At 35.8% G+C, this 27579-nt stretch overlaps 1 protein-coding gene and 1 long non-coding RNA gene across 5 annotated transcripts; one reads left to right on the top strand and one right to left on the bottom strand.

Annotated features, from left to right (window-relative positions):
* Nucleotides 1-279: 279 nt before the first annotated feature.
* iqsec3b (IQ motif and Sec7 domain ArfGEF 3b) lies at nt 280-26603 on the top strand. 3 transcript variants are annotated; one of them, XM_058751852.1, is made up of 15 exons: nt 280-911; nt 3115-3189; nt 6490-6607; nt 6705-7013; nt 7916-8577; nt 11049-11210; nt 12153-12275; nt 12420-12586; nt 14608-14747; nt 16490-16615; nt 16710-16809; nt 17560-17718; nt 18213-18302; nt 18383-18423; nt 21425-26603. In XM_058751852.1, the coding sequence occupies exons 1-15, from the start codon at nt 457-459 to the stop codon at nt 21836-21838; spliced, it is 3141 nt and encodes a 1046-aa protein (XP_058607835.1). In that variant the 5' UTR covers nt 280-456; the 3' UTR covers nt 21839-26603. The 3 variants fall into 3 exon arrangements, with proteins under 3 accessions (XP_058607835.1, XP_058607837.1, XP_058607838.1); XM_058751854.1 differs by having other exon boundaries at nt 21442-21659; XM_058751855.1 differs by having other exon boundaries at nt 19142-21565.
* On the bottom strand, nt 4030-6880 carry LOC131524645 (uncharacterized). 2 transcript variants are annotated; one of them, XR_009267040.1, is made up of 4 exons: nt 6789-6880; nt 6323-6500; nt 5004-5069; nt 4030-4876 (listed from the first exon to the last, which is right to left on the bottom strand). It is a non-coding gene; the product is annotated as an uncharacterized LOC131524645 (long non-coding RNA). The 2 variants fall into 2 exon arrangements; XR_009267039.1 differs by lacking the exon at nt 6789-6880 and having other exon boundaries at nt 6323-6615.
* Nucleotides 26604-27579: the final 976 nt, after the last annotated feature.

Here is a 27579-nt window from a genome sequence, read left to right as displayed (position 1 = left end):
ATTTAAAATTCATACATTTGATACAATTTATAATTCATGACTAATTGTTAACAAAATATATATATATATATGAACGGTTAATGTAAACCAAAAAGAAATGAATAAACAAGCATATCTAGATTTCTTATCATTTATATATTTAGGAGATAAATAAACTAAGCAAACTCTGTTATTGCGCCTCGTTACGTGCCCCCCGACGTCACTGGCGAACGCGGCCCCGCCCCCTTCAATCCTGTGTTTTGACATCTTCGCATCAGCACCACTCCGCGCATCCCTTCATGCGCGCTCTGGGCACGGAGGTGGAGGCGGAGGCGGGGGTCTCTCTCTCTCGCTCTCTCTCTATCGGTTCAGCCATTTAAATAACAACCCGTGCAACTGGTCAGGGGTACTGACACCAAGACGCCCCGCTTGGATCGGAACATTTCTCGTCTTTTTCAAGAGGAGCGCCTCACCGGGATGTCGAGCCTCCTGGAGAACCCTCTGCAGGCGGTGCTCTATCTTAAGGAGCTCACCGCCATCGTGCAGAACCAACAGAGTCTGATCCAAACCCAGCGATACCGGATAGACATACTCGAGCGCCGGCTGGAGGATTTAGCGGTTGAGAATCGGCAGCTGCGGGACTCCAGCAGCCATCACCGGCACCCTCCACGCTATCATCCGCCTCCGCCCCCCCGGACCTCCAGCCTGCCCCGAACCAGCAGAGCCGGGACACCCCCGGTCCAAACCCAGCAGCAGCAGCAGCAGCATCCTTCCCCCCTGGACATGCAGCTCGTTCCCGCGGGACCCAGCAATGCCAGTCCGGACTCTGCTGATGAAGATGATAATGATGCTCAGGACCCCTGCTGTCGCTCCCTGGTCCCACAGACACCTGCCACCTTGTGCCGAGCTGTGGGACTCCCACGGGCATCTGAGTAAGTTCTCATCACACGTTCAACAAATCAGTCTTTTTCTCTGGGAAAACATGAGATCGGTAAAGCAGATTACATGCGCCATCAGGATTACATAACAGAGGAATTTCACTCTATGTAGGCCACAGTGAATATGCAATTGCACATCAATAATTCCACGATCACACAAGCATGATGATTTGTATTTATAAAATCATTCAGCATGCTGTTTTTGAGATCGTGTGGGTTTGTAATCTATCAGTGCTTAAATGCAAATGCGTGTTGCATTCTTAAATTAACCGCACACTCTAAAATGGAAGAAAAATGATTATAGGTCAGCATTAGTTCAGCACATTCACTCTTTCCGGGGCGAAAGGTCTTGAGAAAGAGGTTTTTAATGCACCTTATTATTTTGCAGCAAGAATGCATTTTAAAAAGCACTTAAAAACACTCTTTTGGCGTTGCGCGCGCACAGATTTATGCGTAAAGTGAGGCTTTAAGTGACATTCCCATAGTGCATGTGAAGTTGATCCGCCAGCTGGTATCTAATCCACAGTAAGAGAGAGAAAGAATGAGAGATTCGGTGTGTGTGTGTCGTCTATTACGACTGCTCATCTGCTTCAGTGCACATCTCATGCTGCATTTGTAGAGTACTCCCTTTGTGTGTGTTTATGTGTGTGTGTGTGTGAACCCCACAAGCAAAACTGGAATGATACATTCCGCTCTGATTTGTTTAATGGTAGCATTACCTTATCCTTTAGGGGACAAACACTTAGTCCTGAGTCAGAGAGCATATTACCTTGTTGTGTGTTTGTTTCTTATATGACAGAATACGCTTAGTTGTACTGAAAGTGTGAGATGCTCATTACCAATCAGTTTTAGGGCCCAATTATGCTCATGCACGCATCTCATTAAAGTTAATCTCACATCACTATCATCAACTTGACAGGTATATTTTGAGACTGTTGCATCTTTATTAGTGAGTGAGACAGAGTGTTTGCAATAGACTCTTTAATAGTTCACTAAAAAACGAACATATGCTGAAAATTTACTCACCCTTTAGCATTGCATCACTTGCTCACCAATGAATCCTCTGCAGTGAATGGGTGCCGTCAGAATGAAAGTCCAAACAGTTGATAAAAAATCACAATAATCCACACCACTCAAATCCATTATTAAGACAGTTTTAAACCATTGCTTCTGGACAAAATACTAGTCCTCTATCCATAATATTGTTTTCTGCAGTGAAAAACTTGTCTGAATCAGAAGAGAAATATGCACAGATCACAAGCGAAAACAACCCAAATTGGATTTTGATGTGAGAGGACAACAGGAGATGGACTTTTTAACTGGAGGAAATGTAATTGTAAATTAAGGGCTGTTTTTTTGGTCAGAAGTGACTATTTAAAGTTAAAGTTAAAGACACCCTCATGTCGTTCCAAATTGGCATTCTTCTGTCGAACATAAAAGAAGATGTGCTGGGAATTTTACATACAAAACAGAATATTATATTAATAATGAATATTACATAATCACAATAGCAGGACTGCAAGGAAGTGATATGCAAATATGATTATATTAATAGCACTTCACGTTCTCATGTTATGCTGGAGTGCGAAGCAAACGTATTTGATGTGCTGTCAACAAAGGAGGCTCAAAGAAAACTCATCCTGAGCTTTGAGTTTCCCTGGACTCCTAAATTAGTGACTGAAGTGTTTAAAGGGTTAGCTAATTAAAATAAATCAGGAAGGAGTTGGAGATTTCTGAAAGAATTGTGAGCAGCCATTGCTTTGTGATTGACAGGATGAACTGTTCCTCCAAGACTTCATTTAAGTTATTTGGAGGCTAGTGGTCCTTAACTGGTGGGTTTAAACCTAAAACCGCAGGTATGTTCTGTTTGTAGAAATCTTTCTGAGTGCAGAAATCTTACCCGTTTCATTTATGTATGACTGACAGATGTGGCTCAGTTTATTAGTCTATATTGAAACTGTGTAATCCAAGTTTTACATGCAATTCAAATACATAAATATTTAAATTTATGCCTAAATACTGTTTGAGTGTACTTTTGAGTGCCCAGTATTCTGGATTCTGAAGCAAACCCAGTTGAGAATCACCACACTAAGCTACAGCAATCGCTATCTAGTGTTCAAAGAACACAAAATGAAGTAACATACAAATAGTATTGCATTGCATTTAATTGCAGTAATGTTGATTTAAACCTTCACAGGAGCCAGACCGTCCTGCACCAGTTCTGCTGTCCTGCACCAGAGGCCCCAGAGGGAGACTCCCTAACCTGCTCCAGGTGAGGACAACATCTTGTGTAACGAGCCAATCAGAAGAGAGTTAGTCTTTCTACATGCCAAACAAACAAAATGCACTATATGAGCAATTGATGCAGTAAGGAGAGTGTGAATCTACTTGTTTACCGCAGCCGTCCACATTGGTTAAGTTTTCCATCCTTGAATGGTAGTGGTTTTCTGTTTGCGGCCCCTGTTCTCTTGGCTTGAGGCATTCTGGGTGATGGGATTCAAGCTAGCGGAGTGTAAGTGTGTGTGTGTTTGTGAGAAAGAGAGTTAGTGCATGCTGCAGGTGTAGTTTAACCCTCATCCGTCCTCTGTCTGATAGACTGGAAAACTCTCGGCATGGATAAGCACCGTCACTCAGGTGGAGAGAGAGTCTGTGTGTGTGTGTGTGTGTGTGTGTGTGTGTGTGAATGCATGTGTGAATGTGGCAGTTCTGCACTATTTTGGGAACTTCAAACCATCTGAGCTTTATTGACTGCATATTTTATGTTGCCAACAAAATCAAGTCTTAAAAACTCTTCTTAATTAAACAGCACATGATAACTGTGAACAAAGTCAGTTCTAAACAACAGAAAATCTATACTTTTGTGTTCAAATTTGAAGAACTCATGACCTCATCTTTGCAGCAAACTGATAAAGTGGAAAGTGCTCATTATTTTTGACCCTCACAGAAAGCTCTGAATCATATTTTCCAATTATTGTGGTAAACATTAAAGAGGAGCTTTATTTCTGCAGGAAATCTATACTAATTTCATGCCAGTTATGTCCTGAATGGTTGAAAAAGGACAAAAAAGGAAAGGAAGAACCAAGATAAGCATGCAGTCAGAGTGCATTTTGTTTATTACCTGCAATACAATGTAAAAATATTTTGTTAAACTGGCCGCTGTGGTTGCCAACAGTGTTTCCTATATTACAGTAAGCCTGTGTAATTTAAAACTTAGAACATATATTTAAGTGATGTAAGGTTAATACACCGAGCTATTTAAACTACCAAAATATGCATTTACCTATAAATAATACAGGTGGTTCAATAGAAAGCCACTTGACAAAAAATAAAAAATAAAAAATTGCAACGAACTAAAAAATAAAAATAAAATAAAAAGAACCAAAATTAATTATAGTCCTATATTCCTAGTCTTCTGGGAATACCCTACTGTTGTTTTTATTTACAAAAAAACATACATTTTACAGTATTAGACAGTATGAAATTACATATAATGGAATGTGAAACTTTTGAACATTTTTCACAGAATATAGTTATAATAAAAAAAATTACTGTTGAATTTTATCATATTTTTCCATTACATTACATGCAAAAAAGTGTTTAAAAAATTACACACAATGCCATGTTAAGCTACCATTTTTCATACATTGTAACAATTAAGTAAATATTTTTACTGTAACATTTTTACAGTATTTTTCAGTAGAAATGACATGATTTACAGTGTAGAAAAAAATGTAAGTGGAGCTCTTTTTTTTGGCATTTTTCTACACGGTTGCAGTTGCTAGGGTGTTGTGATGGTTACTAGGGTGTTTTGGGTGGTGAGTAGGTCATATCTGTAGCTCCAATGGTGCCGGTTCCGTGGTGAACTGAAGTTTAATGCTCAGGGTTAGATGTTTGTCTAAATCACTAACCGTAAGCCTGAGTAAGCACCACCAATGACGTTTTATTGATGCCAATTTGATCTAAGAAACAGAAGAGAGTAGTTTAATTTTTGCAAAAGCCTATAGTGATTGTGTGCCAGTTATTTCCCAAATGATCAGGAAAGGGGGCTGGGTGGGAGAGAAAAATAAGCATGCAGTAGTTTCTCACCTTTTATTTGCACAAATTGACTGGCCGTGTTTCTGCTCGATGTTGAAACCTGTCGTCATTCACAATCTGTTTTTAAACAGAGAGAGAGCATGTTTATTGAGTCTTAACACAGGAAATGACATCAAACTCTGCTACCAGCATCATATACTCTCTCACATAAAGAGTGATATCACATTTCGGTTTGGGTTCTCAGATCAATCGCGCAGCGACCTAATGATCTGTAGTGACCGCGTCTGTTTTCACTGTCTTTTAAAGTTCTGCAGCATTTGTTGTCGAGCAGTACTTGGCGCATGAAAGATGGAAAACCCTGCTCTCTGCTCCTCGTGTATGAGTGCTTACAGAGCTTAAGTGGCCTTTACTCCAGGGTAGCAGCTAATGTGCTGACAGTGAATGCAGTCAGCAGTGTGCTTGTGTGTGTTGTAAACCCGTGTCTACACTGAGAGAGAACCTGGAGAAAATAGAAATGGGGTTGAGCTGTGTTGTTAAGCAGAAGAACCGTACTTTGTGACATCTCTCATGATTTAAACATCTGCTTTCCACTCAGAAATGATTTTTCATGAGCTCAACATAAGAGGAAAATGGCTTTGTCATGTATGGGGTCACGCAAGATTGTGTGGAGTGCTAACCTCGGAAATTTGGTTTGATTTAGTCTTTGGTTTTTGGGATTTATACAAAACCTATCCATTGAAATTTGAGTAACCAAACATTTTTCAATTTAATAAATAATTTAATTTGAACTAGTTTTGCAGAAGCAGAGTTTTTCATATAATTAATATGTTTGAATTTTTATCTTACTCACTCACTCTCTCTCTCTCTCTCTCTATATATATATATACATTTGATATATGATCTACATGATATACATTTTTATATAAAATTCATATTTTAAATTATATTATATATAAATCAATTCATTTTAATGATTTAGTGTATACACACACACGCATATATATATATATACAATTTAATGACTTGTATATACTAATTACATAAAAATTATATAAGATAAAATGTTAGAAAGATTATATATGATTCATTGATTTAAATATATGATTTGATTTGTATATGTATATATAAAATGTTTATACACAAATGTGTGTATGTACAGTACACACAAACACACATAAACAATTTAATTTAATTAAAAAATGTAACAATTTCAGTTTTGACTTATTGATTCAACGAATAGTTTAAAAACCCAAAATGAATAATGGTATTTTATTTGAATTTAATTCAATTTTTCCTGTCTAATTCAATGAGCAGATTCTGACAATTAAATGATGATTTGGAAAGATGATCTGAAACCTCTGCTTGATTACCTCATTTTCGATGAAGGCTGCACTGAATCTGAAATCTGTGAAAGCCTGCATGTAGTAATTAAGCAGAGTTAATTAGTCCTGAGTGCGCACTGGGTTCTGATCAGTCTAGATTAAAAGACGGCGAATCTGGGTCAGCCACTGCTCACTTGTGTCATTTGAAACCGTAGCTCGATTCCTGCTGCAGGAGAAGAACAGAAAGATGAGAAAAAAGACGCTCAGCATGACGCGCCACCCTGCTCACATCCTCCAGAATATGAGCTCTCTCCTGATCTCAAACAAAAACAGGTACGACCCAACGGACACGCATCTGTACAAAATGATACTTTAGATATGAAGAGCAAGATACAATAAGTTAATTTTGTATCTATCTATTTATCTGCAGATAGAGGAACTGGAGCAGAAGTACGGTGGTCCTCTGATTTCCCGGCGAGCAGCCTGTAAGATCCAGACAGCGTTTCGTCAGTACCAGCTCAGTAAGAACTTCCAGAAGATCCGGAACTCCGTTCTGGAGAGTGGGATCCCGCGGCGCATGTCTGTGCGCAGGGTCCGGGTACAGAGGGACGGGTTCTCCGCTGAACGGGCGCTGATGGAGGGATGTTCACTCATGGGCATCCCGCTCACACACTCCGCCTCGCTGCCGGTGGCCACTACAACCACACTCACACACCTGGAGGACACATTCACTGAACAGGTACAGGTACACAATCAACATCTGCTATCTATTCAGCATATTTCTATTACAGTCTTTCATGAGTTCAAGTACACAAACGATTCTGTTCTATTCATGCTATTATATTTTTTGATTCTATTGCATTTGGTTCTGTTCTGTCTTTTTGATTTGTTCTGTTCCAATATGTTGTTCTGTTCTATTCTACTCGGATATGTTGTTTTTTTTCTATTGTATTCCATTCTAGTCAATTCAAATGTTAATTTCTGTTGCATTCTGTTCTATTTCATTTTATTCTGTTATATTCAGTTCAAATAAGCTGTTCTATTCAAATATGTTGTTCTGTTCTATTCTATTCCATTTTATTTGGTTCTTTTCTATTCAATTTAAATATGTTGATCTTTTCTGTTGTATTTAGTTCTATTCTATTATACACAAATATGTTGTATTCTGTTATATTTGGTTCTGTTCAATTCAGTTCAGATATATTCTTATATTCTATTCAAATATCTTGCTCTTCTCTGTTGTATTTGGTTACATTCAGTTTTTTTCTATTCTATTCAAATATCTTGTTCTATTGTATTCCATTCTAACACAGTATATGTTGTTCTGTTCAGTCATATTTGGATTTATTCTATTTGGTTGTCTTCTATTCAGCTTAAATATTTTATTTGGTTCTATCCAATTTAAATGTTCTTTTTTTGTTGTTGTATGCTGTTATGTTGTATTACATTTTATTATATTGTATTCAGTTTAAATATATTGTTGTATTCACTCTATTCTATTCAATTCAAGTATGTTGTTCTATTCTCTTCTGTTCTATTCTAACCTGTACTATTAAAATATGTTGTCCTAGTCTATTCTGTTTTATTCACATTATTCTATTCTATTCTATTCATTCTGTTTTGTTCTATTCTCCCTACCAGGTCCAGTCATTAGCGCGGTCTATTGACGAGGCTTTGAGCAGCTGGAGTTCTGTTCGAGACGGAGAAGGAGAGAAGTCCACTGCGGCCCCTCCCTCTGGATCCCATTCCGAGGGGCTCCTGATGGACACCGCTGGCCTACAGGATGCCTCGCAGAGCTGCTGTGGGGAGAACATACCCCGCAGCGCCAGTAAACTCATGATGGCTTTCAGGGACGTGACTGTTCAAATCGACAACCACAACTTTCGCCTCTCCTCTTCAATGCTGGAGTCAGTTTCTCTTGGTAACGGCGTAGTCAAGGAGACCAGCTCAGAACCCCAAATGGGGGGACAGAAAGCAGGCCAGTCGGCATCGATGGCTACGGCAGAGCCTGAGTTTCCAGCTCCGCCACCCAGTGAGGAAGAGAAAGAGAACCAACAGCCAACCAGAATGGACGAATTGACAGCAGGGGCAGGACTGGATGGGAAACGGACCAATCAAATTGCACCAGAAACGGCGGAAAACAGCTCAGAGCCCGTCAGTAGCAGCAGCACCTCGACATCAGCGTGTGAGACGATGATTCTGTCTCTGCCCCGCCCACATTGTCAGGACACGCCCTGCGGCACGCTCTCGACGGATACTGCACGCAAACGCCTTTACCGCATTGGACTCAACCTCTTCAATGTGTGAGTACAAAGGTTAAAAGTCAAATGTTTTTATTTACAGTGGCTTTTTAAGTGTGTTTCAAGTTTTGCTATGTTTGAAAGTCTCAGATGTCCCACAAAGACAGTCAAGTCATCATTATTTACATAATGCTCTTTACAATTCAGATTGTGTTAAAGCAGCTTTACAGTATTAAACAGGGAAATAGTGTGTCAGATTGTGCAGATAAAACCTACTAAATCTAAGTGCTATTATAACATAATAGTATTTGTATACAATTTTAGTTTTCATTTTAATTTAAATTTTAGTTTCACTTTTAGTTTTTTTTTGTTGCTTTGACATTTAGTTTTTTTCGGTATTTCTATATAGTTTTATTTTTATTTCAGTTTTAGTAATTTTAGTACTTTAGTCATTTTTATTTTAGTTAAATTTTTAGTATCTTTTGTTGTTGCTTTGACATTTTGTTCAGTTTTTTTTTCTATAAAGGTAATTTATGTATTTATAATTTTAGTACTTTAAAAATAATTTAGTTAATTTCATTTCTAATTTGTAAGTTTAAGTTTTTCAATTAATATGAATATTTTATTTCAGTTACTGAAAAAAAACACAATGGTTTTAGTTACAAATTATTGCAAATTTTACAATTTTAATGAGGAAAACTGCTTCATAAAGGGATATTTTCTTTCATCGGTTTGATTTAGTCTGTCTCTAGATCAGTGCCTTGTCTTTTAAATCCCAATTCAATTTCTGAATATGAATATGAGGATGCAAAATTGCAGTGTGAATATAAAGATGTAGTATTCAATTAGAAGAAATTCATATTAGAAGCCAAACTTTAAATTTGGCTTCTCAAAAACCTGTCTGAAAGTTCTGAAAGAAGTTTGTAGTTTAAAGGTTTTTAGGTATTACAAAGAAACAAACATATTATAGAATTGTTTAAATTACTAACCCTAAAGAAAAGAGCTTTTGTTTGCGAGGTTAGTTTGACCATGACTAAAGAGTTGAGTGCATTTTCATTATACCTGCTGATACACACTGACAAAAACTCACGTATACATACACACATACTCAAGAAGACTATATTATACTCCCTCAGGGGTGATTGTGAAGCTCTTTCTCTGCTCCATTTTGTGTGTGTAGCTCTTTCAGACAAACACACACACACACACACGCAGAATAAAGCCAATCCTCAGAGGCTTCAGAGTGCATCAGCACTCAATTGAAATCTCAGATCAGATTCACTTTGACATGCTTGACGTGAGTAGCACCACGGTTGCCATGGTAACCAGGTGATCCACAGACACACACACACACACACACACACACACACACACACACACACACATGGATTTAATCAGGCTGTGACTAAGGGACACGGTTGTTGTTTTTTTAAAGGTTTCGGTGAGGATGTATGCGGGAATTTAGTTTTTTCAGCTATTTGCTCACTATGAGTGTGTAGATGAATCCACTTACAATGAGGGAAACAATAATGTGAAATAATATTATAATTTAAAACAACTGTTTTCTATTGTAATATATTTTAAAATTGTAATTTATTCCTGTGTTGCAAAGCTGAATTTTCAGCATTATTACTCCAGTCTTCAGTGTCTAAAATTCTGATGTGCTTCTTAAGAAACATTTAATTATCAATGCTGAAAATGGTTGTGCTGCTCAAAAGTTTTGAGGAAACTGTGTTTTTAAAAAGTTACAAATTTGTATTTGATTATTAGAAATGTAATTACTGTCACTTTTGATCAATTTAAAGCATCCTTGCTGAATAAAAGTATTAATTAATAAAAAAAAAAAAATCATACTGATCCCAGGCTTTTAGAGAGTAGTGAACATACATAAATATAAGCTGCTCAGTCCTGCCGTTATTGCCTGCTTGTATAGATGTTGTGACGCACATATGGACGAGTGCATCTGTGGAACAGAATGTCAGCAAGATGTTTACTGACATGGAAAGAATAATCTGCATGTAAATACTGTATGCTTGTAGCTATGAATAGCTCTCTTAAAACACATATACAGTACATATGCAAACCTGCTCATATGCACGCAGTCCCTCTTTTTTTTTTCTGTTTATTTATAATTTATAATAACTTTCACAAGCTCTGACTGAATGCAATTTTTTTTTTTTTTTTGTATTTTCAACTCATGTTGGACAGAAAACAGCAGAAATTTGTTAAATGGTTTCTTCAAAAAAAACATTAAATAATGCTTAGTTTGTGTATGCTATCAGTCAAAGTTTAAAATCATTAAGATTTTTGTTTATGAAATGCGATTCAAACTGTAAAAACCGCAATATTGTGAAATTATTAAAATTTACAATGTTTTCTATTTGAAAATATTTTTAAATGTCTTTCAAAAACTTGCACATGAAAACATTAAATGTACTTGCAGTATCATTGCATAATATAATGTTAGCTAATTTTCCTAATGAACATTATTATAAAGTGTTGTCTCACCTACATCCTCCTTGATCTTCCTGCAGCAATCCAGACAAAGGCATCCAGTTCCTGATATCCAGGGGCTTTATTCCTGACACAGCCATCGGTGTGGCTCATTTCCTGTTGCAGAGGAAGGGTTTGAGTCGACAGATGATTGGAGAGTTCCTGGGTAACAGCAAGAGGCAGTTCAACAGAGATGTGTTGGAGTGAGTTGTGTCTTCATAAAGTTTCATGCACCATAGCTTTCTCTGTATTACAGTCATTTTTGCAGACAATTACATATCCTCTGAGGCAAAAATGTAGTCCTAAATCATATAGAACTTTTATAATAAGCCCTGAAAAATGAATTAATATTAGCTGAATTAAAAACTGCTCGCTATAAAATCAGAATGAGAGTTATTGCCAGGTAAGATTACAGTGCACTGGAAAAATAACAAAAACATAAATATACACAATGTAAACACAATAGACAAATGATGTATGAACATAACAAAATGTAGGTACAATATATAGTTATAGTATATGTATATTTGACTAAATTTCTATAGTAAAAAAATGTAGTATAGTTTAATTAAATAAATACAAAATACATAAAAATATATTAATGTGGATAATCTTTATTGCATTTATAACAAATAATAATAAATAAACTCTTTAGTTCTCTTTAATTCAATTTTCTTTCATTAAAAAATTAAATAAATATACACAATTGACAAATATATGTACATATTTCACAGAATATGCAAAATGTATGCTATTTACATAAAATTATGTAAAGAATTATCAAGATTATGCATTTTTTGTTATGATTATGTGAAGAAAGTCACAATTGTCATTGCCAATAAATCTAAATTAGAAAATATTATTAAGCTGCAGTATTAATTAACAAGCTCTAAAATGATATCTTTGTTTTGAAAAGGTAACATTAACATTAGGGTTAATATGACTGAATTAACCTAACTGCATTAGCTACTGCATATTAACCAATGCATGAATATAACCGCATATCCAGGTTATAATTTAAGAACCAACCACTGAAGGTAATAACGGCACATTTTCATTTCTTACAGTGCTGGAGCCTCATAAATTGGGCTCTTAATTTAAACGGAGCACATTTATGAGTTTTATGTGGTCTCTATCTCTCTCAGCTGTGTGGTGGATGAGATGGATTTCTCCATGCTGGAGCTGGATGAAGCTTTGAGGAAGTTTCAGGCTCATGTGCGAGTGCAAGGAGAAGCTCAAAAAGTCGAGAGACTCATTGAAGCATTCAGGTGAGAATCACAAACAGACGAGTGCTGGAAATGAAGAGTCATTTCCTAGACACGCATGCAATTTTACAGAATAACTATGGTAAATTTATCCATTGGGTGCAGAACATTGACTATAATGCACATTAATGTTGTTTTTCCTTTCAGTCAGAGGTACTGTATGTGCAACCCTGACGTGGTGCAGCAGTTTCATAACCCTGACACCATCTTCATCCTGGCCTTCGCCATCGTTCTGCTGAACACAGACATGTACAGTCCCAACATCAAACCAGAGCGCAAGATGCTTCTGGAAGACTTCATACGCAACCTACGAGGTGTGTTGTTAATTAAAACTGGAGCCTGTTGGTGTTTTGAAGTCAGAGATCGGATATTTGATTTTAAATCTTGCCAATTTTAATCAGCTTTCCATCTTCATTTTTAAATTTGCATTTTTTTTCATACCAAAAGAGACATTTTGATTATCTCCTAGGAGCGTAGGCAGTGTATGTGTCTTGGATGGATTCCTGGTCTCTGATCAAATAGTTTTTGATCTGTTGCCTACTTTCTGCAGATATAGCAAACACATACGGGATAAGAGAGCCGCACTTTAAACTGAGATGTAAAGACATGGGGACTGGAACAAAATCAGAGCGTGCTATTAGTCGAGCTCTGGTTTATGACGGGACTTTTCAGTAAACCAAATAAATCCTCTCTATAGAAAAATGACACAGTGGCACTTCTGCTTTTTATGTGATCTTACTTCCGCCATGGAATAAAAATATAAATAAGGTAATTGTTACTTTTTATCTCACAGTTCAGACTCTTTTCTTGCAAATGCAAGTTGATATTTCACCAGTAATAAAATTCAAAGTTTTTAATTTTGGCTTTTTTCCCTCAGAATTCTGAATTTAAATTTCGCAATTAATACCTTACAATTGCAAGATAGATATAAACTTGAAATTCTGAAAAAAACAGTCTGTATTGTATGGAAGCCCGTTTCCGCCACTGAATAAAAAATAAAACAAGGTAATTGCGACTTTTCTGAGATATAAACTTGCAATTCTTACTTTTTTTCTCGCAATTCTGAGATATAAACTTGCAATTCTTACTTTTTTCTCAGAATTGTGAGATATAAAGTCGCAATTCTGAGATATAAAGTCGCAATTCTGACTTTTATTTTTCTCGCAATTGCGACTTTATATCTCACAACTCTGACTTTCTCTCACAATAGGAAACTCCGTGTAAGGCTTTGCAGGGCTCTGTTCAATTTGCACTATCAAAATGAACTAGATGAATGCTGCGTCCGAATATGATTTTTGAACAAACGTACAAATGACTAATTATTCTCCATTTCTGTGTTCTGCGCTCGCGGTTGGACAGTACCATTACCGCCGGGCAGGGTGCGGGAGGGGGGACGGCACGCACAGCTTTCAGACACAATATTCTTCATTTCTTTATATTTCTGAGTTTGAGGCAGCTTCTATCGCGTTATTTTAACAACAGCTGTCAAGTAAAGAGCGTATTATTGTAACATGAGAGTGAATATATGAATGCACGCAGGTGGATTTCCTTCACTCTCGCATAAAACGCGCTTTCATCTCTATGTTCTTGCTCTAGCATTATCTTATCTCCTGTATTTAATGTTGTAAGATATCGACCAAGCAAGACTTCCCCGATGAAAATTGTAAATAAATTAAGGATAAATTATAAATTGCAAATTTATAAATCTGACTTTTTTTTTCTCAGACTTTCACAATTAGTAAATCTCAACTGTAAGAGATTAACTCATGATTCTGAGGAAAACATTGTAGAAGTTAGTTTATAATTCTGACTTTTTTCTAAGACTGCCAAGTTTACGTTTCACAATTAATAACTCGCAAATGTGAGATGTGAACTCGTCATTCCGATAAAAAAAAGTCAGAACTGTGAGAATTCTGAGCTTACATTTTGCAATTAACAACTCACAACGGCAAGATATAATTTAGCAATTTTGAGAAAAAAGGCAAAAAACTCAAATTCTAAGTTCATATCTTGCAAATGTAAGGAAAAAATTCAGACTTTTATTTTTTTTCTCAGATTTGCCAGTTTACATTTCGTAATTAATAACTCTGAGGAAAAAGTAGTCTGAATTATGAGAGATAAGTCACAATTGTGAGGAAAAATATCCAAATTCTGTCATTAAAAAAAGTTGCAATTACTTTCTTTCCACAGCTTCTCCATATGGTCCTTGTTAACAAGAGATGCATTCCTATTACAGAATAGACAATCCAGAACACTGTACAGTTTTCCAAACTTAAACTATATTCTTGCATTAGTTTTTAAAATGTTATAAGGTAATAAGTAAATTCACCTTCAGGAGTGGACGATGGCGCAGATATTCCACGAGAGATGCTAGCTGGGATTTACGAGCGGATTCAGCAGAGAGAGCTGCGCTCCAACGAGGATCATGTGACTTACGTTACCAGAGTGGAGCAAAGCATTCTTGGAATGAAGACGGTGAGTCAGTTCTCTACCAATTATACACAAAGGTCACGTAAACGTGAAAAGTGCATCACCTTTTGGTTCAGTTTGCGCTTGTTACAGATTTGAAAAGGTGATTAGAGACAGTGAGACGTCTGACCGAACAACTGGCTTCTCAACTTTACAGTTATTAGTGGGTCTTGCTGAGCCAAAGATCAGCATTACTATCACTCATACTAGTGTAATGAACACTAAGTACTGAACATAACCTGAACCGTTCCGGCTTCTTCAGTTTTAAGGAATTAATATTTAGAAAGTGCATTGTCAAAAGAAGAGATGAACTTGTGTTGTTTAAATATAAAAGTTTTTGAAAAAGGTATACATATTTCATTCGTTATTTTTAAAATACTGTTGACAAAATGTGTCATGTGCATCTTTAATATTTCTAACCACATGTTGTCATATGAACAAACAGTCACTGATTTAAAGGGATAGTTCACCCAAAAATGAAAATTCTGTCATCATTTACTCACCCTCAAGTAGTTCCAAACCTGTATGAATGTTTTGTTCTGCTGAACACAAAGGAAGATATTCTGAAGAATGTGGGAAACAGAGCAGTTCTGGGGCACCATTGACTTCCATAGTATTTTTTTTTCCTACTATGGAAGTCAATGGTGCCCCAAAACAGCCTGGTTACAAACTTTCTTCAAAATATCTTCCTTTGTGTTCGGCAGAACAAAAACATTCATACAGGTTTGGAACTACTTGAGGGTGAGTAAACGATGACAGAATTTTCATTTTTGGGTGAACTATCCCTTTAAATCTCACAGCTGTATGTGTTTGATTCGATAAAATAGATTCATTAGTTCATGAATCAGACCTACACTGGTTGGTTGCATTATGTTTTTGATTCACTAAAAAGATCAGGAGTCCAAGAGTCAGATTACTGGTTATGCTATACTGTGTGTTTTTGATTTACTAAAAAGAACCGGCTCATGAGATTCATTCGTTCAACAATTAGACTACACTGGCTGTGCTTTATGTTTTTGATTCACAAAAAAAATTATAATAATTTATATGACTTATAAGAGTAATCTGTTTGTTAATTAGACTATACTGGTTACAATGATTGTTTTTGATTCACAAAAAAAAAACAAAAAAAAAAAACAGCAGCTCATAAAAATAATTTGTTTCAGATTCAGAAAACACTTATGGATGCTTTTGATTCACTAAAAAATATTCTAAATTCTATATTTTGTAAATGATTCTGAAAATTCTCCTATTGTTCTATTCAACAGAATGATAATTCATATAATAATTCACAGAAGGTAAACAATATAAGTTTCATATGCAAGTCTAAAGCTTAAAATAAGTTTCAACTTCCATTACCCCAATTTTTTTTTGTCAGTCTCATGTTTGATTAACATGATGAGGTAAAAATAAACTTTGCTCAAAGCAAAAACAAGTGAAATTCACATTACAGTTTCTGGTCATTAATTTTTCCCACCTCGCTATGCTAACAGCTGTGTGAATGAATTTATCAGTGCGTGAGCTATAAAAACAGGAGACTTGAGACTAAAACTGCTCATTAGTTTGGTGCTATAATTTCAGATTTCACATGACAGCACTGCAAAACATTCTACCTCCATATGAAATATTAATTTCATTCTTCAGCCCATACTGCACCAGACATTCCTCTTTTCATTTCCTGTGCTGATGGAAGCTGCACTCTCTGAATTGAATTCACCCGATATTCGATCTCTCTCTTTCTTCCTCAGATACTGTCGGTTCCACACCGTAGGCTGGTGTGCTGCAGCCGACTCTATGAGGTCACTGATGTGAATAAACCACAGAAGCAGGCTTCACATCAGAGGGAGGTGTTCCTCTTCAATGACCTGATAGTGGTGAGAGACACGCATGTTCATACGTGAAAACATATTCAAACATGTACACACAAACAACTGAAAATAAAAAATTCTTTTTGTTTTGTGATGTTAGATCCTCAAACTATGCCCTAAGAAGAAGAGTGCTGCCACATACACGTTCTGCAAGGCCATGGGCTTACTGGGAATGCAGTTTCATCTGTTTGAGAATGAGTGTAAGACACAAAAATGTATAAATTTGTATTTTACAATATTAATAAATATGGTAAAGAATGTAGTATAGTAAAAGTTAAGAGTTTTCAACTGCATGACCATGAAATTACTACAGGGCTGACTGACAAGTAAAAAAAAAAAGAGAAAAATATTTTAAAATTTCTGTAAAAAAATGAAATAAATAATATTACTAATAAATAAACAACCTCTTATATCACCTTATATCTGGTTGCTTCTGAAGAGTGTAAGTCCAATATTAAAATATGCATATTTTTCAATTTGTTCGTTTTTTTAAACCCAAATTCAGATGTAAACACGTTTCTTTTTTAAAATAATAAAAATATAGTAATATTTAATAATAATATCCATAATGCCTTCCAAAAGGCAAAGTGTGTTTTTTGATAATATAAGCATAAATCAAAAGCAAAAATTCAAAGCAAAGAAAAATACTAAAGCTATTTATATAGCATCTCCAAACTGTTCTGATTTCGTCTGTTTCTCTGTCAATCAATCAGTGAATAATAATCGGTGAACAGATTATTATTCTGCAATAATCTTCAAAAAAGATATGTCTGACTGTGAAGTGTATATGCTGCCATTATTATGTAATCAAAAAGAAAATCATTATCATCTTTAAAGGTAATTGCAAATTTTTGGGGGGAATTTATTTTTTAAATAATAAAAAGCAGAACCTTACAGAGCAGATCTCGGTATTTGCATTGTCATACATACAATGTGCGTTTCTGTCACAGATTACCCTCATGGAATCACAATATTGTCTCCGTTCTCGTCGGAGAAGAAGCAGGTGGTGAGTTTCTGCTCTCAGAGCGCTGAAGAGCTGCTCAAGTTTGTAGAGGACCTGAGAGAGAGCATCACAGAGGTGGCAGAGATGGAACAAATACGGATTGAGTGTGAGTGCCTTTGCCTGTAACCGTATTCTCATTTACTCATGTTCACAGCACACACTTTAGGATAGTGATAGTCATATTTATTAAATTAAATTGAATGTAAAAAAATCTCTGGGTTTCTGGACATCCATCTTTTGTCTGAAAAAACCCACAGAATAGCAAAATCTAGAGACTTTTGACTTGGTCCTTAAAGAAACCACTTAGCAACCATCAAGAACACCCTAGCAAAAACACAGCAACACGCAAATTATTTTCAGTTTAATATCATTGAAAAAGAATACTGTATATTATAGAACAGTGCATGTTTTCCTCATTTTAAGTTGTTTATTAGCACTATAAATAATTTAAACATTATTTCTACCATTTTAACTCATTGTAATTACCTAAAGGTTAGCCTGAAATATAATGAATTCTCTATATTCCTCTGTGGTTTGAATGCCACGGTTGTGGGGAATGTTGTGGCCATCATTAAAGTGAATTATGTATGTGGTTCTCAGGGGAACTAGAAAGACAACAGGTTGTGAGAAATCAAACTAACAAGAATGGCACACAACTAGACATCCACGCTGGACCTAGTTCTGCTTCAGGTACACACACAAATACTTACACGTGCTATACACAACAGTATGCCTGTTTTTGATGTCTTGTGTATTTGTGTGGCTTGCAGGGGAAGATTTTTATGAGAAAACAGGAAGCAACACTGTAGAGGTTTGTATCAGTAAATCGTGAGTGCAGTGCAAAATTATGTTCAGATTCTGTGTGCATGTGTACAGTGTCCTCAAAGTTGGAAATGCCCTAGGCAAAGTGGGGTTTTGGATCATATCAGCATAAATGTTTATCATTTTTAGTCATGTCTTTAGTGATGCATCGATAAGGGATGACTCAAACTATGAAAGTATGTTTTACTGAAAAAACGGTTCACCCAAAAATGAAAGTTTGCTTAAAATGCACTCACCCTCAGGGCATCCAAGATGTTTCTTCATCAGAACAGATTTGGAGAGATTTAGGATTAACATCACTTGGATCCACTGCAGTGAATGGGTGCCATCAGAATGAGAGTCCAAACAGCTGAAAAAGAAAAAAAAAACTTCAGACGAATCCATGCAACTCCAGTCATGTCTTCTGAAGTGAAAAGCTGTGTGTTTATAAGAAATAAATCCATCATTAGGACATCAGACCATTGCTTCTGGCCAAAATATTAGTCCATAATCCATAATAATAAGTGAAGCCATTAAGGTGTGCCGACCCAATAAACTTCAAAAAGAAACCATAATATAAAATAATACTAATACTTTAATGCATTTACACCAAAAATGTTGAGTATTTATGCTGATATTGTACCATTTTAAAGCCTAAGGTGTTTAAAAAATCTTTGGGGAACAGCACGTATGTAGTCTATTTAGTTATCATCACTATCTCCTTGCAGAATCAGAGATAACCTCCCCACTCCCCAAACTCCCAGCCCTTTACCCTTTGACCCCTGAGCTCACTCTGACCCCGCTGTCCATCAGAATGGAGACGCCCGCCCTCGGTGTCTTCACTGCAATCACACACCACTGGTGCAGAGCAATACCAGCACTGAAAACACCCCAGAAAACACCATTCACCGCCCCTCGTTGTGATCTGTAATCTATGGCCTCTCACTCGGGCTTTTGCTGACTGCTGTGTTTTAATGCTGCATACAGCTGCTGTTGTTGTGGGGTGAAATTCTTTACATGTAAAAATCTTTAGTGGAATTGATGTCGACAGGGTATTCAAGTAAGAATGCACCACTGTTTTTAACATTGATAATAATAAAAAAATGTTTCATGAGCAGCAATTCCGCATATTAGATTGATTTCTGAAAGATCAAGTGACACTGAAGACTGGAGTAATGTTGCTGAAAATTCAGTTGGCCATCACAGGAATAAATGACATTTTACCATATATTCAAATAGAAAATATATACTTTAAATTGTAGTAATATTTCATAAATTTACTGTATTTTTGATCAAATAAATGGAGTCTTGGTGAGCACGGAGAGACCTTTGAATGGTAGTGTACATTAGATCACAGAATAAAAAACGGTTCGCAAATTGCATATCCAAAGCCACTTGCCGACCAGAGGGGTGGGGGGTGGGGGGAATGTTATTGCTTGTGGAATAACAAAGATAAGATTTGCAATGCACGTCCAGAAACACCATTGGCAATAGTTTCAATAGCTCTTGCACTGGAAGTCATTAAAATTCAAATACTTCATTAAAAAGAGCCGAAATGAAAGCACCGAGCTGTGGTTACTGTGGACAGACAGGCTACACGAATGCGCTTTCACGAGATGCCAAACACATAACACGTATACACATGCAAACAAGGTCTATCAAGACAAGGTGCAAATTACCCAGCATGCAATAAGGACCCTCGTTGCCAAGCGTCTAGGCCCTCGAGGGGCACTTTAATGCTTCTTACAGACGGATAAAAATATAACAGTCTGATTAGCAGCGCAGTAATAAAAGGAAATGCATAAGATAGCAGTTAATTATCCAAATCAAGGCAGTTTAAGAAGGAAGTCAGCGCTTTCACCCACTCTGACTGTGCTGTATGTACGCAGTCATCCTGTGTTTTACCTGCACGCTCTGGCAGATTTTTTGCACTTGTTTTATCACTAACTAAAGTAAATAAAATTTAAAGAAGCAATAAAAGAAGAAAATTTTTTTTTGGAGAAATCTGCCATTGCAGTAAGACAAAATACACTTTTTGTTTTATAACTTATAATAAACTATTATAAAATAATATTATTACTACTATTATTATTATGAGCTATTTTCAAAAATAATATAAAAATATTATTAGATAAATTCAAAAATAGATAGAAAATACTTAGGATATTTTGAATATAAAATTCTTCTGATTTACAAAAAAAGGCCCAAAACTAATTACTTTCCATCATGTACTGTTTTTATTTTTACAAAATAATAATGAAGATTTTTCAATTTTTTTTTATATGTATATAAAATTTAGATTACAGTCTTCAAATGAGTGGGAAAATATGTTCAAATACTCCATTTAATGTCAAAGAACTTAAGCAAAATAAATGTTTTTCACTAAATCTGTAATTTTCTGCTTGGATGTAGTAAAACACATACAAATGTAGCAGAAAACATCTGGGTCATGTTGGCGTTTTCTTTTTTCACTGGCCATTAATTCTAACCTTAAAATCAGGATTAGGTGTAAAATAATGTCTTCAGAATCATTCATACATGAAAATCGGCTGACAATTGAACAAATGGTTATAACCTGGCTCAGAGGAACACAGGAATCATGTCTTTGTGGCAGTTTTTCTGCCGATTAAGCGATAGTACAAGACTTCTTCACCTTACAAATGGCTGTCAAAAGCAAAAATGCAGCGAAATGCACATTTTATGAGAAAGCCTGACATGCTAGAGCAAATTCATTCAGCAAATATGATGCAGGGTGGTGTTATTTATATACTATTACAGTATTTATTAATATTTTACATTTGCTTAGCAGCGCAGTAATAAAAGGAAATGCATAAGTCAGCGTCGCCTGCTTTCACCCACTCCGTCCGCGCTGTATGTATGTATTTGTGTTGTATTTTGCCGCCTGCATGCTCTGTAGCATGGCCTTGTCGTGTGTTTCCGCACCAGAGGGCCGTGAGAGTGCAGCAGGCCAGGCTGATAACGCTTCCTGCTTCTGGCTGTTTCTAAACTAGGTGTCAATTCACAACAGGCTCCAAACGTACCAACTCAGCTCTCCTCTGGCCCCAACCAGCGCTCAGCAACACCTGGCCGTCCTGCCTAGCCCCGCCCCCGGCTCCGCCCTCACCATCTCCCCCGACACCCTGATCCAGTGCCAGCAGATCGTGAAGGTGATCGTCGTGGACTCTGCTGGGCGTGGCCACGTGGAGGCGTTCCTCAGCCACAACCCCGCCCATCGCCTCATCCAATCGGCCGTCTCCACGCCCACCAGGTCACGGGAGGCAGGCAAGCAGCAGCAGCAGCCGCCCCTCCCTCCCCCGCCGCCTCCTTATCATCACCCGCATCAGTTTTGCCCCCCAACCCCTCCGCCTCCACGCCACCTGCTGAGCCAGCGCAGGTACTCCAGCGGGACACGCAGCCTAGTCTGAACAACACACAGATCAGTTTACAGCTGTTAAAGGGACGGTTCACCTAAAAAGAACATTCTGTCTTTATTTATTCAACCTCATGTTGTTCCAAACCCATATGTGACCCTGGATCACAAAAGCAGTCAAAAGGGTAAATTTTTTGAAATTGAGATCTACCCGTCATCTGAATGAAAGCTGAATAAATAAGCTTTCCATTGATGTATGGTTTGTTAGGATAGGACAATATTTAGCCGAGATACAACTATTTGAAAATCTGGAATCTGAGAGTGCCAAAAAAAAAAAAATCTAAATGTTGAGAAAATCGCCTTTAAAGTTATGCAAATAAAGCTCTTAGCCATGCATATTACTAATCAAAAATTAAGTTTTGATATATTTACGGTAGAAAATTTACTAAATATCTTCATGATCTTTGAAAATATGAACATGATCTTTATTTAATATCCTAATGATTTTTGGCATAAAAGAAAAATTGCTCATTCTGACCCATATATAAGTTTACCGGTGCTACTTATGACTGGTTTTGTGCTCCAGGGTCACAAAAGCTATTTTTTCAGAACACAAAACATTTTGAATAATCTTTACACAGCTTTTTTCAATACAAAGACAATTTATAGTTAAAAAAAACACTATAAAAAGCACAATTAAATGCAGTCTGTACAATTTAAGTCCTCTGAAGCCATTTGTAATTTATGTCCATAAAATTTATGTTCACTGGAATACTAAAATGACTTTCACAGAAACATCAAGATGCATAATTTTTATGCATTAAGTCTTAACTTAATATTTTATTTAGTGTTGCTTCACGTACATTTATTTGTTTTCATTATTAGATATTTTAACTATAATGTAAATAAGAAATAGACAAAGATACTTGTTAAGATTAGGATATTTTTCAGTTTGTGAAGTGTGAACTGGCCAGTGTTATTTTGCATTATTTATATACCATTATAATGTTTATTCATATTTTACATTTGCTTTTTTATTTTTTCATTTTAATTTTAGTTTGTTTTAGTAATTTTGTTATGTGCTTGTCATTTTTTAAATTTTTTTAATTTTTATTCTACTTAGCTTAAATTTTGTTTTATTTCAGTTTTAGTTTTAGTAGTATTAGCACTTCAACTTGAACTTTATTTCAGTTAGTTGACAAGGCAACATTTCTACAATTCAACATTTCATATTTTAGCTAAGCTAAGCAAGTTTATCTAATATTTACATTTTATTTTTTCAACTTGATTCCTGATTTTTCATTTGAACTGTTACTGCATGGAAAACAGCTGTATAAACATTCTTCAAACATTCTATTTTTTTAGTTCTGTGGAAAAAAAACCAGCATATGGATGTAAAACAACATGAAGGTGAATAAACCATGACAGAATTTTCATGTTTACGTTAACCATTGCTTTAAAACTAAACTATCATGTACACTCTTTCTGAAGACACAAAACAGCACAAGCAGCCTGATCTGAACTGTTAGGCTCACGTCGCTCAAAAGAAGCTACACTTAGAATTGTTAGGTCCTCGTGGCCTTAAAGTGTGTATTTAAAGTGAGTAGATGTATAGTATTTTTTTAAGAGGGATTTTTTTTTTCTCAGATCTTTTCTTGTGTGCTCACCATGTCCCCGTATTCAAATGAAATGTTTATATATTTTGATTTCTCCTTAAATGCCCATTTCGTGTGTTGCCCCGACCTGAACCAGAATAGACGGATGTAGTGTAGAGGGAGTGCTGCGAAGATGAACCACCATAAAATAATGTTTGAAATTATATAAATGTTCACATTGTGTTTTGTATGGAAATAGAAAATCACCACCCTCTTTCAAAGGTCTTACCTGTTAAAGCCTGAAAACGAAATCAAATCCCAGTATCTGGATATAAATCGGACCTCGCAGCATTTCTGAAAACAAATGCAAAAGTAAAATAACTAGGTTAGAAAAGAGAACACCCCCTTGAGTTGGTTTAGATGCAGCAAATAACAATTTCCACCCATAAGTCACTGCAGTACGCATCCTGAACTAAACAAAAGTAACCAACTATATCAGGAGGCGGATCATGTGACATCTACTGCACATTCGCATAAATTAAGCTCAACTTTGCTCTTTATTCAAATTGATCCAACTCCTACTGAAAATGAATGACTTTAGTGCTGCAAATCAAATCATCTTTTAGGGAATTATTCCAGCGCTGTTGTGAATCATTTTGGAAGAGATTTAGGTCAGGACGTGGCCACTAAAGAATTTCTAACTTCCAAGATAAAAGTAGCAGATTTTGTCTGTATTTGGCATCATCTACTTACTTACTTATCCTGTCAAGAGCCCGAGTGTCAGCTGCTGAGAAATTTAGGACGCTGCCATCCTGTGTGGAGGAAGCGCTTGATCTTGAGAGCTGTGCACCTTGTTCCTAATGAGGGTGTTGACTGAGCTCCATAAACCCTTTAAAACGTTTGGATAACCGGCTTCTGACTTGTGCCTTCTCATAAAAGAATCCTAATGTCCTTTAAAAAGCACATTTTGGCCCAATGTGAATTGCTAATCTGTGCTGTAACCCATTTCCATATAGTACTTGCTAGAAATAGGAGATTTCCTGTATTTCTACTCTAATTTCAATTTCATTATTGTCCACAAATTCTGATTGGTTAAACCTAACTGGGGTTTCTACTTAACAAAATGTTTATATAATAATAACTTTTATTGACAGCATTAACAAACATTTTCTAGCATCCTGCATTCATTTTCATTCACATAGTCAGAAACTTTTCATTTGATTGATATATTTTCACATACATTCACACTGAATGTACATCAAGTATTGATCTGTTAATATTTGTAAATGAGTAAAAATGAAAGGAACAGTTCACCCAAAAAGGAAAATTTGCTTAAAATATACTCACCCCGCGGACATCCAAGATGTAGATGAGTTTGTTTCATCATCAGAACAGATTTGGAGAAATTTAACATTACATCACTTGCTCACCAATGGATCCTCTGCAGTGAATGGGTGCCGTCAAAATGAGAATCCAAACAGCTGATAAAAACATCACAATCCACACCACTCCAGTCCATCAGTTAACATCTTGTGAAGTAAGCTGTGTGTTTGTAGGAAACAAACCCATCATTAAGGTATATAATATTGATTTCTCCAAAGAAGTTCTCGTCTGAATCAGGAGAGAAATATGCACAGATCAAGCACTGTTTACAAGTGTAAACAGTCCAAAAGAGTTCTAAACAATTGTGTAGGTGGATTTTTGATGTTAGAAGATTTTTAACTTGTATTTTGGCCAGAAGTTTAAAGTTAAAAAGCCTTAATCGAAATCTAAAGCCTTTTCTAAATCTGTTCTGACGAAGAAACAAACTCATCTACATCTTGGATGGCCTGACGGTGAATATGAAATTTTTGGGTGAACTATTCTTTTAAAGTTTTAATGTAATTAAAGTGTTTGCAAATTTTTTTCTTACTTTGCTAAAGCTTTTTCTTTAAAATAACTTTTTACAGCAACAAACAGAGAATTTTGAAAGAGGGTGGTGAGATAGTTTACCGAGCCAGGGGTCGGCTTTAACCCAGTTTATCATCCTGAATCAATCTTTTTATTGTGTCCGGTCCTATAGAGCGACTCTGTAGCGCGTTACTGTGATCAAGCCTGGTGCTCAGGTAGCTTCATGTGAAAACCAGGTGCACATCAAACCTCTGAGAAAATATCAAATGTTGTATACTACAAGGCTATGACTGATAAATTGTATATTTTTAAAAAGATATCACTTAAAATGTTTATTAAACTATTATGTTAAAATCTTTGGGGGGGGAAAGCATTTGTGTTTTAAAATGATCTGATGGATTATGTTTGTGTTTGCCACTTAGAATTCATGTTTTCTGTACTGCATGTCATAAGAGATTCATGTTTATGTGCAGATATCTATAAAGAGCTTTTATCAGGAGTTTATCTCAGATGTACAACACTAATATTTATGTTTCTATTTTCTTCGTTCAGTTTTGAATCACAAAACTAGTTTTTAATTCCATGTATCTACATATCTGTTTTTTTCCAAGGCATTATTGGAAATGATGTCATTTTGTGCTTAGACACAGAAATTACAGAAAAGCAGCAAAAAATGTATTTATAAATCTATTTATTCATACAGAGTAGGAGAATGAAAAGCTTTATTGTATAGTTTGCACAGCTGTTTATTCTTTAAGATGCGCTGATTAAATAGTCTTTTCTTTGTGCACACCTGCTCTGACATGTTGATGGGACCGTTCAATTCACGTACGCTTCTCTACCACGCTCCACGTCGAGCCAGAAGCTGTTTATTTGCTAGATTAAATTAGTACGTAGCGACATATTTGTTTCCAAGAACATAGCGACACATTTAATCCCAGCAAGGGGCCGTATTCTGACTGTGAAGTTGTGAAACTGCACTGCATTTTTGCGAAAATGCACCATAAACTCCATCCTTGAGTCCATGCTTTCAGTCTAACACGAACTTCTTGACTTCAGTTTCAAACTCACAGAAGTTCATTTTAAAAAACAGAAGCTAAAAGTATCTGTCTGAAAAGAAAATGCTGAATTTCATGTATAATTTCTCAAAATATGGCCTTGTGATGGTCAAAGCAATGGTCCCATCTAATAGGTTTTTACGATCTATATTTGTATTGAGCACTATTATGAAGTTTTATATAGTGTAAAGACACTTGATACGTTCACATTCATATCCTGTATATGCAATGTCACTTAATCATATCTCAACAATCATTAAACGTGCAGAAAATAGAACTTGTGTGTGTGTGTGTGTGTTTGTGTTTCAATACCAGTGGGCTTAAATATCACAATGGCATTAAAGACTGCAATCAGCAGGCTGTTACATAATATAGTAATCTATTGTTCGGCTAGACGTTCTCAAATACTATTAACTGGATCCGTTAAATGCGACTGGCATATTGATTAAACCTGACATTCAAGTGTTGACTCACAAATCAGTACTAATTATAAACATTAGCATTTATTTACATGAACAAACATTAACAACATTTATCAAAAGCACAATTAGAAGTGAGATTAGTTGGAGGTTGGAGTTGCATCCATGTTCCACGTATGAGAAAATTGCCACCCAATAAGCAATTTGATGGGAAAAAAATATATAATAATAATTATATATATATATATATATATAAGAAAATGATCATATTTTAATACAAATTTATTTAGATTTTGGTCAGTAAGATTTTCTTTAAATATATTAATATGAAAAATTAATGCAAATTAAAAGCAAAACAGATAAAGCAACAGATAAAGACTTTTACTAAAGTCTAAAATAAATAATTGATTTTAATATTTCACAATACTAGTTTTTTTTTTTTTTATAGTTATCAAATAAATGCACCTATGGTAAACATAAAAAAATAAAAATAAAAATACTGACCCCAAACTTTTGACCTTTTGAACTATTTTCTTACCCAAATGTAAAAAATATAAAACTATATATATATATATACACACATCGCTGACCTCATATCAGTTCAATTCTATATGAAATACTTTGTGCAAGAACTTTTTGGTTGCTGCAGTTGTTTCATACCTAACAACGCTTCTAATTCATGGTAAACTCATTGTAAGACAGTCTCTCACGGCTTATTGCTTTATTTTAACCCCCAAACATCCCCTACCTGAACGTTCCTCTCAAGCAGGACCTTGTGTTCTCCCAGTCTCAGCATCCTCCCTTTGTTTCGGCTGAAAGCTTCAGAGCTGCTCT

This window comes from Onychostoma macrolepis, chromosome 18, assembly GCF_012432095.1.
Source record: "Onychostoma macrolepis isolate SWU-2019 chromosome 18, ASM1243209v1, whole genome shotgun sequence".
In the NCBI taxonomy this organism is placed as follows: domain Eukaryota; kingdom Metazoa; phylum Chordata; class Actinopteri; order Cypriniformes; family Cyprinidae; genus Onychostoma; species Onychostoma macrolepis.
Note: the sequence above shows the minus strand (reverse complement) of the source record. Positions and strands in the feature narration are given on the sequence as shown.